Consider the following 17,030-nt stretch of genomic DNA (forward strand, 5'->3'; position numbering starts at 1 on the left):
GAGAGGACACCAAATTCCAGCAGTATTTTAGACCCATACAGAGGCTACAATCCTGCCTGCTACCAGCTTTCTCAGGCTTGCAGTAAAAAGCTAACTTAAAATTTCTCATATCCCTCTGTATTAACAGGAGCTCCTTTACCTGTGGCTACTGCATGAGTGGCTTATCAACAATATCCTTTTCTTATCCATAAGTCATTTACCCCATCTGCATTCTAGCTTTATTGCTATTCAGATTTTCTCTCCAATCCCTCCACTTCGTGCTGGCCCTACAGAAGTTCACCTTGGATCCATTATTTCTACTAACAACCACACTCAGTATAGAGAATACAAAACAGACAAGTTTGGAAAGGAACATGGGGGACCACACTGATTTTGCACAGCCAGCATTAGGTAGGAGAGGGGCCACAGAGGTAGTTTCTGTGAGGTGCCAGAAGCTTCCCACACGTCTGACACAGCCAATGTCAGTCAGCTCCAAGACAAACCTGTCACTGGTTAAGGTCAAGCCCACCAGTGGAGGTAGTTGCACCTACAGGACCACTATTTGATAATGCAAAAAAACCCCTATGCAGCAGCAATTGTGCCAAAGGGAGTGTTAGACAATGTGAGAGGAACAGCTGTGAAGATACCCAGGCCAGTGAAGAAGAGGGGGAGAAAGTGCTCCAACTGCCAAGGCAGAGATTCCTAAGCAGTCAGGCTGTACTCCTGCAGCTGACAAGGTCCATGGTGGAGCAGAGATGCACCTGCAGTCTCGTGGAGAACCCCATGCTCGGCTGAAGGAGGCTGTGACCCCGTGGGAAGCCCATGCTAGAGCAGGTCGTAGCAGGACTTGGGCCCTATAGGGGACCCACAATGGCACAATCCTGCATTCCTGAAAGACTGCACCACATTGGGGTGAGGGGCAGGGGGGAACCCACATCAGAGCAGTTAATGAAGAATTGCAGCCTGTGGAAAGGACTCACTCACGTTGAAGAAGTTCATGGAGGACTGTCTCCCATGAGAGGGAGAGCTGGTTCCTGATGCAGCCTGGAGAGGCTTGCTGGCCTCCCTTGCTGCAAGAATAGACTGAATGTAGAAATTTGTAGGTGTCTTTAACAAGTATTATGTGCACAGTTTCTCACACAGTTAAGAAATCATGCCATGTGCAATACAGATGTGGCAGTGGAGTTAGAGCACTGGAAGTCCCATTTTCTGCATGCTTTCTGAGATCGAGCTGAGGTTTTTCAATACAATAATGAAAATAATGTAGTTAAACCTGTATTTCTACATTCAAGTAAGGACTGTTTTCAGGAAAGGTTAAGGCATGGAAGGCTCATCTGAATTTTTTTAAGAAAAACCCCACTAAACTCTTAAGTAGAACACATCTTCCCATATATATTACAGCCAGTAGGACATCTCAAAAAACCTGAAAATCCTTCCCCAGAGGTATCTCTGTGAGTCCCAATTCCAGGAACTATGGCTTTAGATTATATGAACAACACCATTTGGATCAGGATAAAAACTAGAAGTAATTTATCACCTATTAAAATGGTTGAGATCACATAACTCATTTCATGTCAGTAATACCCCACTGTCGTATCTCACTCATACCTCAATAAAGAGCCATTACATGAAAATTCTTATTTCTGGAATAGGGGAATTTAAATTTGCAAATACACACTTCCCCTCTGCCTCCAGAGCAAAGAATTGACAGCACATGCCTTAAAAGCAGAAATCTGCAGTTTTGGTATCTATTAGACCTTCAAGGCTTTGTAGGCTTGCTATCTAGTAACAGGTATCAGAACTGTAGTATCTGTACATTAAGATCCAAAGCAACAATTGTAGTACTTTACAGTGTGAATGACTATATTTGTAGTAACACAGGAGTTTTATTTGGAAGGACAACCTGTAGCTTTTGCAGAACTGAAGAAACAGAGAAGGCAAATGCAAAAGTGGCCTACTCATAAAAAAGTGATAGCTTTGGGAAACACCTATAAGGGTTCAAAGACAACAAAAGAAAGAATAATAAATTGCACATTTTAAGTCTTGTCCTCAACAAGGCACTTGGATGAAATTAAAGAAGATAAATCAAACACATGCTGAGGTCAGTGGCGAATATAATAGAAAAAAAAAAGCTCACTCTTTCTCAATTTAGCAACACACATACCCCAAACTGCTCTTTATTACTTGTAATTGGCTAGCAAGAATAATTAAGGGTAATGCCTTATGAAAGGCCAAGTATTGCGCAAGTCATATTTAAAGAGCAGGGCAAATCCCAAAGCACAGAAGAGAGACACAGGACACACAAGCCACAGCCTATCTTAGACAGGAAATTTTTTTGAAAAATCCTGAAGTTCCTTCAGATCTCCACAGAATCGCTCAAGGCCCTAATTTTACACAACAGCTTAAAGATTCAGAAAAGGCCATGGTATGAATAGTCATCCCTATGAAGTCAAGTTAGGTATCCAATGACGTTGCAAGTAGGAACCTCACTGCATCTTTAAGCAAGCAGGTATCCCGGAGGATTCGGCCCGAGGTCTAATTCACTCAATCCTCAGCATCTCAATTTGCACTACTGTAGGACGAGAACAACAGCTGCAGGGCTGCGCAGTTTACCTGCTGAATACATGCAAAGCTCTTCAACATTCTCCTCCAATCCCCTCATGGATGTGCAAATCATTGTATTCTTACTGTTCCGGGATAATGACTGTAATTTGATGACTTGCAGAAGGAGGCCTCTCAGCAGGGCCGTTTTCATATGAAGGCTCCTTTAGGAGGTGCTGGTGGGGGTAAGAAATCTGACAGTGTAGCTCAAGGGCCAGATGCTGAAGGAATCATTTTCTTTGCTTCCTGCCCTATCACTACCATATTGTGACACCCCGTCAGAGAATTTGAAAGAGGTACTGCAACAGTACGAAAGTGAATAAAGGATATTGAAATGCACCGGTCTACGAGCAGAAAAAAACAGAAACACTCCCCCCCACAACTTATTTTGTTTTTGCCTCTGGCCTCATCACTCTGTAGGATGTTCCGGGCACTGAAGGACGAAAGGAGGTAAAACAATTGCAGTAACAAGGAAACACACTAACACACAATGCAATTCTCTAAAAAAAAGCAGAAAACGGCAGTAACAGTGATTGGAACAGCATCCAAGTTTTTATCTTCTCCTTACTAGTCTCTAGAGGGAATACCAAGGTTAAGACTCCACACAACATTTCTGAAAACTCAGAGACACAAAGTTTCACACACTCATTCAGGTTTGTTTTTTAGACTCTTTGTTTTGCTTTGAAAGAAAAACGTTCCTTCCAAAATATTCAGCATTTTTACAGATGTTTACTGAAAACTGTGAAAACATAACTAGTTTGAATTCTCTTACACCAATTTCAGTTTTTTCCCAACATAGCTGGTTTGGTAAGCAGATCAAAACCAGTTACTAATGTTTCACTGTGGAATTACAAACACCTTTTTAAGTGGAGAAAATATTAAGAAAAAATTTGTAGTGAAAGACCAGACCAAGAAAAAACAAGCTGCTGTGCCTTCTAAACTGTCTGCATTCTTATAGGAAAGGACTATTATGATCCTTTTAATAGATGTGATGAAACTCTTAATAGAGGTGAGTATCCCTAAGGAAGAAGATTTCAGGAATAATCTAAGTATCATAGTTCAATGGGAAATTACTTTTTAGACAATATGTAACAAGATCTCCACAGTTCTCTTGATTGTGAAAAGAAAAAAACTCACGTGCATCTCTCTGCAAGAAGATCTTTATCAACATAAAATTGAAAGTGTTAAAGTATTTCAAACTCTCCCCCAACCGTGAAAACATATCTGCATTATAATTCTAAATACAAACATGTGATATATAAACAGAATTTGCTTATATTCACCTCTGAACATGTAAAAATACAAAACCAAAACTAGTAATTAGTAGGCAAAAATCAGGAAAAAAGGAAAAGCAGCTTTGACAAGATTTTAGACCTACATTCAATACCAACAATTAATTTCAAAATAAAACCCTAAGATACTCTTAAGTAACAGTTTTAATTTTTAATAACTTTATTTTTAGATCAAAGTGCATGCTAGATACAAATACTACAGATACGATGAGAAACAGCTCTAAACTTAAATTTGTGTTCTCTTTGCCATTATTTTAATTACAGATAAGAAAAAACCAAATCCAAGCAATGTTACCACTCCCATTTTTACTAATCTTTTTTCCAAGGTGGCTGGTTTTTCTGGAAGTTTCACTTGGTTAGGCTTATTCTTCTCTTCATACTGAGACAGATGTTAAATCCATATAAAAAGTGCAAAAAAAGAAAAAGTTAGTGTGAAAACTTCTCAAGTAGATTATAAAGTACTCAGTCCTAAGAATCTGCATGCATCTAGGATTGATATTACTTCTTTCTGTCTCTGTCCTACTTAATTTGAAATAAACATGTGTAAATTTTCATCTTACCTGAGGTTCAATCATTCTGTAACATATATTAGAAAAACAAACTGTTCATTTACAAACTTAATTACTCAGGAGTAAAACAGTGCTATTATTAGATGCTACGAAAATCTAATAACAAAACAATTGAACTCCAAGTGTCAAATGTTTTAATTAGAATGTCTGCCATTTAATTACTAAAAAACCCTGTTTATTTAAATAGGAAGTTAAGTGTGTAACAGATTAGGCTTTCCCGAAATTAAAGAGAGTAGAAAGTACCTTACAAGTGCCTTCTCAAATACATGTTGAACCTGAGAGAAACCTTGTCATAGAGGACAGCACAGTTAGATTCTTATTTCCTACCTTAGTTCACAATGCTTGGAAGGCCATCTCATTTACTGTACTTTCAAAAATTATATGCTACACACGTGGACTGCTGGCAAAGCCTTGTCATGACTAATCTTAGCAATCAGTACTGAAGACTTCAAGGGAAGTTATACAAACATTTTATGTAAAAGGTTTAACTGTTTGACTTAGATTCATACGTTCATAATAAACACTTGGGTGCTCTACATTCAAAAGTGCTCCATCATAAATAAGTGGCACAAAAATGTCTTGTATTAAGTATTCAAAAATGAAATTCATAAAACATAAGAGGATTTTAAAAAGAAGGATTTGCATTTTTGAAGTAATTAGAAGGTTCTTTCACACAGCATACAAAGACACTGTGCTTTGTCTTGACAGCTGTAAAACCTTATGTACAGATAAAGTCAAGTGGCACCGAACCTGGAGCCCTCCCAGCCCTTATAACTGGCCTGCATATATAGGAGGCAAATATATACACAATTGATGACTGCATATGCAAAAACAGGAATAAATAGTTAGTAAGTTCTTTGTCACAGTCTCTATCTCTTAATAAATTTGGTGTTAAGTGATTTATTGGGAGAAGGCTGTTATATTACATTAAATTTACTTAAACTACAGGAAATTGCATTAGTAGCATTATACTCAAGGTCTGAGTTCCACATGGCTTCGTTCAGCAACAGATTCCTTTTTGACACTGATGCTCCATTTACCCTACCCCAGGGCCGTTCATTTTACCAGCCTATTACTTAAAATGACCCCATCTGACAAGAGAGTGTCACTGTGTTGGTTTGAGAATGACTGATGTGGTGCTAACATCTAGCCTTGACCTCTCCCACCCTCTTCTTTTGTCACTCTGCAGAGTTATCTGGGATGCCTCCCATTCAATCCATAAAACCTTAGTATCTTCCTTGTGAGTCAATAATTCCAAACAAAAGATTCCTTAATTAAAAAGAGTGTAAGTATTCAGCATGGGTATGCCACAGTAGTTGTCCAAGAGCACAGGGATACATTCCAATTAATACTTTCATGGAGTGAAAGAAAAAGGTAGGTTGTGCTTTCTTTTGGAGATTCTCTACATTGCCATAGAATATTAGAGATTATTTCTCATTCTGTCCATGAAAAGAAGGAAGGGAGAGAGATCGATGCAATGTCCAAGCCAAGGCTAAACAGCCTTTGGCAGACCAAGGCATGAAACATTTCCTTCATGGATGTCACATTTGAGGTTGCATCAAGAAGCTTTACACAGTATTTAACAGTCTCAATCACTCACACCCACCTCCACCACGAGGTCCTTCAGCTTGCCAACTTCTTCTCCTAACTTTTCAACACTGCAAATCACATCGTTGCAGACTTCAACGTAACATTTAGTTGGTGCCCACTGCAGTACCATCTGTTAATAATTAGTTATTTGCCATAATTACACAATTGTAGATTATAGTTTAATATTCTACAGTTAATGTATCACAAAACACAGTGCTAGAAAAGGTTTGTAACTGCATTTATGCTGTGTTTTAATTGTATGATTTATGCACAATAAGCTACTACTCCTTAGCAGCCTTTGTTGGAAACTTTTGTCACCTTAACTCTCCTATCAGCAGAAACAAGAAGAAACAAATCTATCTCCTTTAGTTGTGTGCCCTAACTCTATGAAATAAATTATTTTAAGAAGTGTCCTTTAGAGAAACAGCATCATACAGCTTTATATAATAACCAAGACGGTTAATGAATATTCATAGTTTTTATTTTACAAGGTGGAATAATGTACTCTAAATCAATCTTCTGTTTGGTTGAATACCTTGTGAGAATTTTTGAGGAAATGGTGATTCATGGTCTGCACAGGAATTATCAGCTTATTACACTCTTTATTCAACTGCTGAAGAAACTTGAGCAATTCATCTTCACTAGAAAAATAAAATGATTCTTTGTTATTTGTCAAATGCTGTAACTTTTTGCAAGCTGAGTATTACCTATGGATTTCCAACACTGGCTAGTGAGTTAGACAAGCAGTTTCATAACATACAAAAACCCCAGTGTTATTTTAAAAGTGAGTAGGTAAAGACATTTAACATCTTAGCAAGTTATTTCTTGTTTTTTTCTTCTCTTGTTTGTCCCATCCCCTCCCTCCCCATGCCTTATTTTGGAAGGACAATATTTCTGACCTGCAGCTTACATTTTTGACGTAGATATGAGGGAAAAAGTCTGGCTGGTACGTTGGAGCTAGGACTGAAGGTTTAGGGTCATTTAGTCTCCAACAGAGTTGAAGAAAATAAGAATTCAGTAATACAGGCAAGGCCCTTGGATCTGGAAACATATACCTCAGGGCCTAAAATATCTGCTGTTACTTATTTTGAAGAAAGTTTTTACTTGGTGCTCAAATACAAACAGAAGACAACTCTTAAAACTAGTTTGACTCATGTCTCCAAAAAGTGGAGAGAAGGGTAGAAAAATTTAACAGAGTATTTTCAGCTTTAAGTTTCTAGAACTTCCACATGACACTGACTCAACTTTACTGGAATGTCAGAGAATTTTAGGCTTAAGTCAAGGTGCTGGTCAGAAATTTGTTGCCACTCACCTGGAAGACTGAAAGAAGGCAAGGAAGAAGATCATCCAATTGTTTCTACTGAGTGAGCTCTCAAACCCTGAAACTCCTGAGAAGTGTCTGTATCTCCAGCAGGAAAGTTTCTGCTAACTCTAAGCTATTTGGGTGAATAACAGGCAGGGCCAAAACAAGAGACAATTACACATCTTTCTACTGCAGAACTTCCCATTCTGCAGATCCATAGGATCTGAATAAACTAATTCAGATCCTAACATTCCTCCATTCCCTAGGCAATCTGCTATTAAACCTAAATGCAACATACTCAGACCACTTGCTTCTTGCTTCTGAGGACAAAAAGGTATCCAGGAAATTTGTGAAACAGCTGAACCAAGCTACATGCCAATGCAGTACAAGTATCTAAATGGAGATGGAATTTAGGCCATGGAGTGTCAGAGAGTTCTTTCCTTCAGCTTTGGGCACAGGATCATTAGTGACCAAAATTTCTGCCACTGCTCAGGACATCTATGATTTGCAAAAGTGCTGAACTGTCAAGACTTTAACATTTTAAACAGAAATATACAGAAGCATTAATAGGTACGCTGGAAGTTTAAAACCAATACTGCATATGATTTTCATGAGGATGGGGAAGTACAAAAACCTATTAGTTTGTTTTTATAAAATAAGCTTGTTTCAGAACAATGTAACTGAACTGAGTATTTCCAGTAAAGAACCCAGACACTAAACATCTGGAGACAGTCTGAAAGCTACTCCCACATTACTATAGTCAAGCCATAATCACAAATATTTTCTTCTGCTTAGATAACTTTTTAGCTGGCTGGGATCAGTTATGGCACCTTTTGTGTTTCATCACAAAGGAAGCTATCTTTTGGAATTCTGGAAGGATTCTTGGCAAATATAAAATATGTCATGGGGTTGAATTAGGGAGAGGAAAAAAAGAAAAACATTTATTCTATCATACTACTTCACTACACCCCAGTTCTTAAAACACTCTCCATTTCCACAGAATTTTATACCTGTTGTGGTGACATGCTCTTATGTTTAGAAATGGAAATGTTTTCAAAAAATTATCACTTTAAAAAACAATTAATGGCTGTCAAAACATCAGTGGCTAAACTGTGCTAGACACTCGGTAAGTTTATAATCAATCAGTTCAAGATTTTCTACTATGTTAGTTTTTCTATGACTTAATGACTGATTCTCCTTCTCACAGAATGACTTTGAACAAGTGAGAAGTAAAATCTTTATATAATAGCATGTAAACATAGCCTAAGATTTTAGTCTAAAGGTCAGATGCCTAGAATACATGTCAGGCAATTTTCTAGAAAACTATGCGGTGCTTGCCAAAACTGAAGTGCTGTCATATTTTGTGTATGTCGATCTTTAATCATCAATTATTTTCTGGTTTTGAGAACTACATATGATGTAAATGCACACTATACTAGGAATAAGATATGTCACTGGTGTGAGACTGCACCAAACACCGTGTGGATATTTCATTGTACTTGGCCACACACAGTGAAATGGTAATTTTTGGTATTTCTCTGCTTACTCCCTCTGTTCAAATTTTTAAGCTGCCCTGCTTGAATGTATGTACTAAACACTGCTGTGGAACAATCTGAAAAAAGTGTACATTTTAACATAAAAATGCATAAAGCTCAAACTGGGCAAAGTCCCCTTAAACTGTAGCTAATTTTTGCTTGCTGAAGAGTCAACAACCATTTCCAAAAGCACCTAACAGATTCCTGGTCTATGACCTCAACTCAGCAGCAAAGTCTCTATTTTAATACAAATGGCTCAGATGCTGTGAAAGTGTTTATGTATCCATATCATACTAGTTTATATCATCTTGCATGCTGGAAGTTTAGTTCTTCAGTACTGTAGCACATGTACACATCTGCAGGATTCCCTTCTGAAAGTACATAGTCATTTTGACAGAGAATTTTAGAATCATAGAATAGTCTGGGTTGGAAGGGATCTTATAGATCATTTAGTTCCAATCCCTCTGCCATGGATAAGGACACCTTTCACTAGACCAGGTTGCTGAAACTCACATCCAACCTGGCCTTGAACACTTCTAGGAATGGGACATCCATAGCTTTTTTGAGCATCTTATCCTAATATCTCACCACTATCACAGTAGAGAATTTCTTATATCTCATCTAAACCTACCCTCCATCAGTTTGAAGCCATTCTCCCTTGTTCTATCACTACATGCCCTTGCAAAAAAGTCTTTCTCTGGCTCTCTGGTAGACCCCTTCTAGGTCTCTCTAAGGTCTCCCCACAGCCCTCTCTCCTTCAGGCTGAACACTGCCAAGTCTCTCAGCCTTTCTTCATAGGACCGGTGGTCCAGCCCTCTTGGTGATCTTTGTGGCCCTCCTCTGAACTCCTTCCAGGCTGATGTCCTCCTTATGCAGGGGTTTTGGAGCTGGCTGCACTAGTCCAGATGGAGTGTCATGACAGTGGAGTAGACAGGGGGAATTCCCTCTCAATCTGCTGGCCACTCTTCCTTTGATGCAGCCCAGGATACGACTGGCCTTCTGAGCTGCAAGTGCTCATTTGCTGGGTCATGTTGAGCTTCTTCCAGGAGTTGAATCTGATGATCCTTGAGGGTCCCCTTCAACTCAGGATATTCTGTGTTTCTATGATTCTTGTCAACCAATACCACCCAAGTCCATTTTCTCATCTCCTCCATCGCCTCTCAATCCATTCTCTGTCCAGCCTGTACTTCAGCTGACCCAGCACAGTGCACTTGGCCTTGCTGAATTTCATGCACCCACCACTCAAGCTTGTCAAGGTCTGCCTGGATGGTATCCCTTCCCTCCAACACACCACACAGCTTGGTGTCATTGGTACACATACTGAGGATGCACTGAATCCCAGTCTCCATGTCTCCAGCAGAGATGTTAAACAGCACCATTCCCAACACCAAACCCCTGAGGAGTGTCACTTGTTACTAGCCTTCACCTGGACATTGAGTTGTTGCCCACCAACTCTTGCACAGTGTGAGTATTCCTTATCTCTGAGTGATCTCTGAATGAAATCTCCTCACAGACCAGAAGAAACATTAAAGTCTTCTATGAGGACATGAACTCTCCACTCTTCCATCTCAGTCTTTCAAGAGCTTCCTCAAATCCCTTGCACGTCCTACCAAGGATAGGTAGCTCAAAATTTTGACAGCTCAAACTTTTCATTGTGCAGCAAAAGCATTCCTCAAGTAGGCCACAAAGTCTCTTTTTTCATAAACACAGTAATGGATAAAGATACCAGCATAGCACCAGCACTGGGAGCAATCAATGCATGAATGATTGGCTGGGAGTGGAATACATAATGGACAGTCTCATGGAACTGGGACTTACTCTAAAGACAACATTATGGCAGGACCACATCATTACACGACTGCTAAGGTACAGTGTCAGTGCAGTTCAGCTGCCTCCCAAGCATGGAGACATGTAAAGACTGAATTTGAATCCAAGCATATTCTTTGGGCCAATGAACAACATAACTAACAGGGACTTTAGCCTTCCAGCACTGAAACAGTACAGACAGCTCTCTCCAGTATTTTGGAGAGGGAAGCGATATGTATCTATGAGAGTACTAGTACAGCTGTCAGATCACTAGTCATGGGGGAGATACACACACTTCAAAGAGGAACTGAACCCTTATTATCCAATCCATTTTTAGTAGCTATATTTCTGTAAGTTTGGGAACTGAGAAGAGGAAAGATATGAGCATGGAATTTAAATTGAGGCCTAGGTGTGTTTTCCAGAAAAAAAAAAAGTACTTACATATAAAGGATAAGAGATTTCAGAAATCTTAAGGCTCCTTTATACTTACTATATTCTTCATTTTTCATTTTGTACTGGATGCAGAGTGCTAAAGCAGTGCTTAGGGAACTTATTAAGTTTAAGATACACATGTACAAGCAGTTACAAGGAGTTATTTTATGAGTTGAAAATTAAAGGCCTGTGCAGAAGTTAATATGCATCGCTCCCTCCCACACTTTTTTTGTTGCATCTTACAATCAGACAGATTTGACTGGAAGACTAACAGAGCCTACCATGTCAATGCTCCCAACCTTCTTTGTGCAAAACACACCCACCACCAGCTCTCATAATCCACTAACCTGCATATTCTCGTGAATGTTATGCATGAAGGGATGAGGTGTGACACAATTTTACCTCTGAGTCACAGAAAATAACATGGTCACCTTAAATAGTTAATATTTCATTTCCATTTCCTTAGATATACTATTAATACCTCAATTCCAGCTTCATGACTTCAGAGACGTCTTCAAATTTTTTTTCTTCCACTTGCAGATCATTAATAGCATCTAGGAGTTTCTGTTGATCTCCAGGATTTGTAATGCCAATCTAAATTTAAAGAGTAATTAGAAATATGATTTAGTTTTAAACTTACTAGGCATAACAACATAGTAACACATTTCACTAGCTTCTAAATATTAATATTTAAAAGAGTTCTTTTTAAGTATTGCAACCAGCTACAATGCATGTAAATGACAAAGGAAAAATACACAGAAAATACCACAGAAAATATTTGATGATGTAGAACAAAATGACAAAAGATGAGGAACTGCCAAACTGAAACTGCACAGGATACTCAGAAAATCTGTTTAGGGTTTATTAAAAAAAATAAACAGAAGTTTGCCTAAGCACCTCCGTCTTGTTAGAATTTTGCCTAAGCACCCCTGTCTTGTTAGGATGTTAGGCTTTCCATTTTAGAATAATCTGAGTCATCTCTGACAGGAAGATAACGAATCATCATGATGGTGATACAGCATTAACTAAGAAAGAAAGAGTGGAAATTATCAAATCAGCATCAAATGGAGATTTTTATAGGATATTTTTTAACTGAAGGAAAACACGAAAGAGATATATTATGTAAGAGATTCTCCAAGTGATGCCTGGAACACAAAACACTGGCAGCTGTGCTATCCATCAAGTATCTCAGATTAAATTTTAAGTCATATTTAAATCCTAGGCTCAGAGTTTTCTTGCAGAACACTTAAAGTAAAAGAATAGTTCATTTGTTAAAAAGGAAACGCTTCTGTCGCACATTCGATACTTCCCTTGTTCATCTCACAGGCTGCTCTGCAATGCAGGACTTCCAGTGTTAGCAGCCCTAAGATGCTCCTCTACACAAGTGAAAAACCTCTTGACTTTGCTCCTAAGGCACCAGCTGAGTACCTGACTCAACAGCAGTAGACCACTCTGGCATTTGAAACCACAAGAATCTCAATAGTCTCCAAACTAGACTCTATGGGACCCTCACTGATATTCTGAAGACTTGAAGTTACCTTCTGCACCCTCAGAAATCTGGAAGATGTTAGTGTCTGCAGTCTCCCAGACTTCTGTCAGAAAGAATTTTGAATGAACAGCTGATAATCCACATCAGATCACATTCTAGGGAAGAGACTGTGCCTAGGAAACACTTGCTTTTTTCTGAGACCAAATGTTTTGACACCCATTGTTCACTGTGACTGCATATAACTGTCCTCCAGGTTCTCCACCAATTAGAGGTAACTAACAACCATGGGCTCACAAGTGTATCTTTAAACATTTCAAAACCACGTTAAATTTATAGACAAGTAAGTTCTTCAGTAATGAAGAATCTCAACAAGATTAATTGGGAATTTAACTACAGGTGCCAGGAACTTTTGAGCTTTTAATAGTTTTCCATGGGTCCCTGAATAAATTGTACTGAAGTATTTTTAGCAAATATCACTAGCAGCCTTAAGATAAAAGATCTGGGTTTCCTATAAATAATTCACTTCACTTGTGTTGAACTGTAAGTTTGCTCAATTCATTAGTTCTCAGGTTTGCCTTGTGGAGCCTTAGCTGGTATGAACTAATATTTTCTTAAGGCTTACAAAGCATTGCAGCAGTCATTTTATCATGAATAAGTAAGCAAATTTCTACAGTAGCAGTTATTGAGGAATTAAAACTATCTTGCTTAAAGTAGGAACTTGCTGTGAAGACTGCCTTTGCTTTTGACTCCACCTTCTCATTCCTGAAACCACCAAATCAGAATGCAGCTTTCTGACCAGCATATCGGGAAGATGTACTTTGTTCCCCTAGAAATAAAATATCATTTTGTTCTTCTGCAAAGGGATCACTGCAAAGGGAGCACCACCACATCTTGAAAATACGTGTCAGGAAGTAAAGAATGTGATAAATGTCACTATAGATAAAGCCTTCTACCACTTCAGTGGTAAAAGGTGAAGAACATAGAGACAGAAGGTTGACAGACCAGCCCAAACTACTTACCAATGTCTAGACCATCTTGCAAGAACACAAAGTGACCCAGAACTTGTCTGTTCATGCAATAATGAAAGCATTGAACAACCACAGTGCAATATGCCCTTCTTGATGGATAAGTGAATTTTTAAGTTGGTGTTGGTTCACTTGTGCTCTGCAGTCCAAATTATGCAAGTATTATTGTGAAGTGGCCATATTTAAGAATGTGCAAGTGTGGTACAATGACATGCCTATATCTGTAAAACAGACTATAAGCACTCTCAGTTTTAGCCAGATCAATTCTAGGAACATCTATTTCACTTTTTACTTAAATACATACAAAGCAGCCCCTCAAAATCCAAGCCCCAAGTTCACTCCAGCATGAACATGATAAGAGGTAAGATTGCCTCAACACATGAAATATTATATACTGCACAGATAAAACCAGTGAAGCTAGGCACAAACTCCTACATCAATGACACTTTGCCCAAGTAACCACTAGTTTTAATAACCTGATATTTCTGTCAAATATTAATTTTTTTAAATTTTTAATTTTTTATTTTTTAATTTAATATTAAAAAATAAGGGAGTGAGGGCAGAGGAATGAGTCCTGGAACTGTGATTTAGAAGCATATAGACCAGATAATTATCCAATTATTACATTTTGGATACAAGGATTACATTTTGAATTTTGATGTGTCAACTTTTCATTATACATTCTCAAATCCAAAACAAGATGCCAATTTCTCTTATCCTAAACCAAATAAAATATAAGAAAGAAACCTTTTTAGTCCTAAATGCATCCAGAAGCAAAATTACTTCTGCTGCTATCTTATGAGAAAAATGCTTAAAACAAAATAAAAAATGTGAATGTCTTAAGTAGTGCAGACAAAACACTTTAAATTGAATAGATATGTCCCAGTATATTGAACACATTTTTTTCCAGAATGAAACAGTTTATAAGCTTAAGGAATGCAAGGATTTCAGCTTGAAAGACTCATTGTTTAGGTTCTGTTGTAGAATACAGATAAAGATATTTACAGAGAAAATATCTCCCTATATTGTTTGATGAAGGAAAGCATATCTTGTTAATGACAGGATTTTTCCCCGGTTCTCTGGATACAAAGCAGTTTGGTTCAGAGGCATCCATCAGAGGTCATCATTAATCTCTGTAGTAATAAGATCCAGGCTCTTTAAAACAGCTGGCTGTTAGCTGAAAGTTTGCCATCCCAGTAAAAACTTTCAACTCTGAAGTTACAAGGAAACAGATTAGATTTGTTCTATCAGCAGCGTGGGGAGAAACCTTTAGCAGAGCTCTAAAAGTAGACTGCATAAAGAATTTAGGATAACTTATGAAGTGTTAATAAGCCAGGAGTGTTATGCCATTTTTTAACTTCTCAACTGAAGACTCACTAATTAATTTATGTCCATCCACAAAGCATGACTTATTTTTCAGGAACTGTTTCCTGCTGTTGCATAGTTAACAGACAAAGCAATTAAATTCTTACAGATATTATCTTCCTGTGTAGAACCAGATGATCCATGTAGTTATTTCAGTTTGTTCAAAGCTTTGTTTGCTTTTATAATAGTGAGCCTCAAACAATTTAGAACACTGAAATAGAAGCTATGATTTTGAGTGAAATTGCACCTCTTTGGAGAGGGAACCATAAAGCTTAGCCATTCACCGAAATCCACAATTCTCTCCTCTTCCCCCACTGTTTCCTGGACAAAAACAAGCAACAACTACAATACTAAAGCAAGTGATCAATATGATCCTACACTCAGACAGATTTACAGTTTAATGCAATCATGCCCAATACAGCAGCTCACACAGGAACAAGAAGAAATCCACAAGAATTTCCTTAAAGGACAAAACTACTCCCAATAGAGTTCTAAAAATCCCAGGACACCAGGATGCTGTCCAATGATCCTGAGGCTTCTGAAAAGCAGTAACATCAAAATACACTGACATGTCTTATATTATCTTGCCCCAGATGAACTCTTAAAAATTTCTTCATTGACAAAGCTCCCAATATGAACATTCTCTGAGAATACAGAATTACTTGTAAGCTCAGTCAGAAAAATTACCTACTCAGTTACAAGACAAAACATCAAGCAAAACAATCCTTGTTGACATTCACTCTAAAGGAATATAACCTTGGCTCCAGCTGCCAGAACACACACCTCTTGGTACCAGGACTAGGAGAAAAAAGCTGACACTAAGGACATGGCTAGCTCCAGTAGCAGGGAGTAGCCTTGAAGCAGCTGTTTTTATGAGGTGTCCCTGGAATCCCAGACCAGAGATTCCAAAGCTCCCCAGTACAGGGTGCTCAGAAGAATCCTGCAGCCTGAAGTACTTACATTGTTCCAATGAGCATCTTATAATTGAGTTTTATTATAGCATCCTCCTGTAGGCACAGAAAGTCCTTCCACTTACCCCAGGAAAAAATCCAGCAAAGAATTACGAGAAGCAACCACCACATCTCAAGTGAAAACTGAAGCCTTGTAATAATGCATCATTTAGTTAAAAGACCAACCTTTGCAAACAGCAGAAGACCAACCTTCCCAGCTGCAGTAAACTGTAAGAAATAACATCTTCTCCTTTCTCTTTTACCTTTTTATAGGGGGGATAAGGTTTTACAAACCTGCATGGGATACGAGATTCTACAATTTAAGCAATTTTAATGTAAGAGAGCTCTTCTTTCTCCAGCGTAAGTTACCACCTCACAAAGGAGGACCACATCTAAAGTAGTTGTTTAGTATTATCTAGTGCTAATGCCAGCACTGACTTCCCTTCAGAGAAATCACAACTAAAAACTAAAAATGGTAACAACTAAAATTTAAACTAGAAGTATTTCCTGCTCACTCTTGAACACTCATTGATCTGTGAAATTACATACTTCAGAAAAAGCCTGTCTATACTCACGTTAAAATTCAAGATGTTGCAGAAGATACTGAAAGAATTCTTGCAAGGTTAGACATTAATAACGAGAAGTCAAGACATTAAAAACATTTTAAAAAAAGGACAAAACTGAATTAAATTGTAAAGTAGTAAACTGACCTGTATTAAGTCATCTTTTTGCATGGTCAGAAGTTGTCTTAAATTTACATCTTGTTCCTGTATAAAACAAAGGTGTTTCTGCCATCAAAAAGAATTTCAGAATAAAGTAGTTTTAACTTGATTTTCTTCCCCATTTTACTACAGTTTTCAGGAACAAAACCAGACACAAAACATCATTATTGCAGCAATGAAAGATCTGTCTAGTTTAGAAACATCAAATGTTGTGACTAATGCACATAATCAAGAAATCCAATTTAGTCCACTGCAGTTTAACTTCCCATTTTATAAATAAATTTCTGTTTAAGGAATTTATTTGAATTTATATATTAATGCTAATATAACTTTTTTTATTATGCAGTAGGTGCATTTTGTTTTCACAAATTA

General features: G+C 37.9%; 1 protein-coding gene across 1 annotated transcript in view; it reads right to left on the reverse strand.

The window, feature by feature from the left end:
• Positions 1 to 3,724: 3,724 nt before the first annotated feature.
• Positions 3,725 to 17,030, reverse strand: part of ASZ1 (ankyrin repeat, SAM and basic leucine zipper domain containing 1) — a 36,020-nt gene continuing 22,714 nt past the window's right edge. Inside the window, exons 9-13 of the mRNA XM_083860444.1 lie at positions 16,647 to 16,703; positions 11,589 to 11,701; positions 6,567 to 6,672; positions 6,048 to 6,161; positions 3,725 to 4,251 (exon numbers count right to left, since the gene is read on the reverse strand). Of these exons, the coding sequence (XP_083716570.1) occupies positions 4,099 to 4,251; positions 6,048 to 6,161; positions 6,567 to 6,672; positions 11,589 to 11,701; positions 16,647 to 16,703 (543 nt within the window). The 3' untranslated portion in view covers positions 3,725 to 4,098. The remainder of the gene's footprint in view (positions 4,252 to 6,047; positions 6,162 to 6,566; positions 6,673 to 11,588; positions 11,702 to 16,646; positions 16,704 to 17,030) is intronic.

This window comes from Zosterops lateralis (assembly GCF_965231275.1).
Source record: "Zosterops lateralis genome assembly, chromosome: 4".
Classification (NCBI taxonomy): domain Eukaryota; kingdom Metazoa; phylum Chordata; class Aves; order Passeriformes; family Zosteropidae; genus Zosterops; species Zosterops lateralis.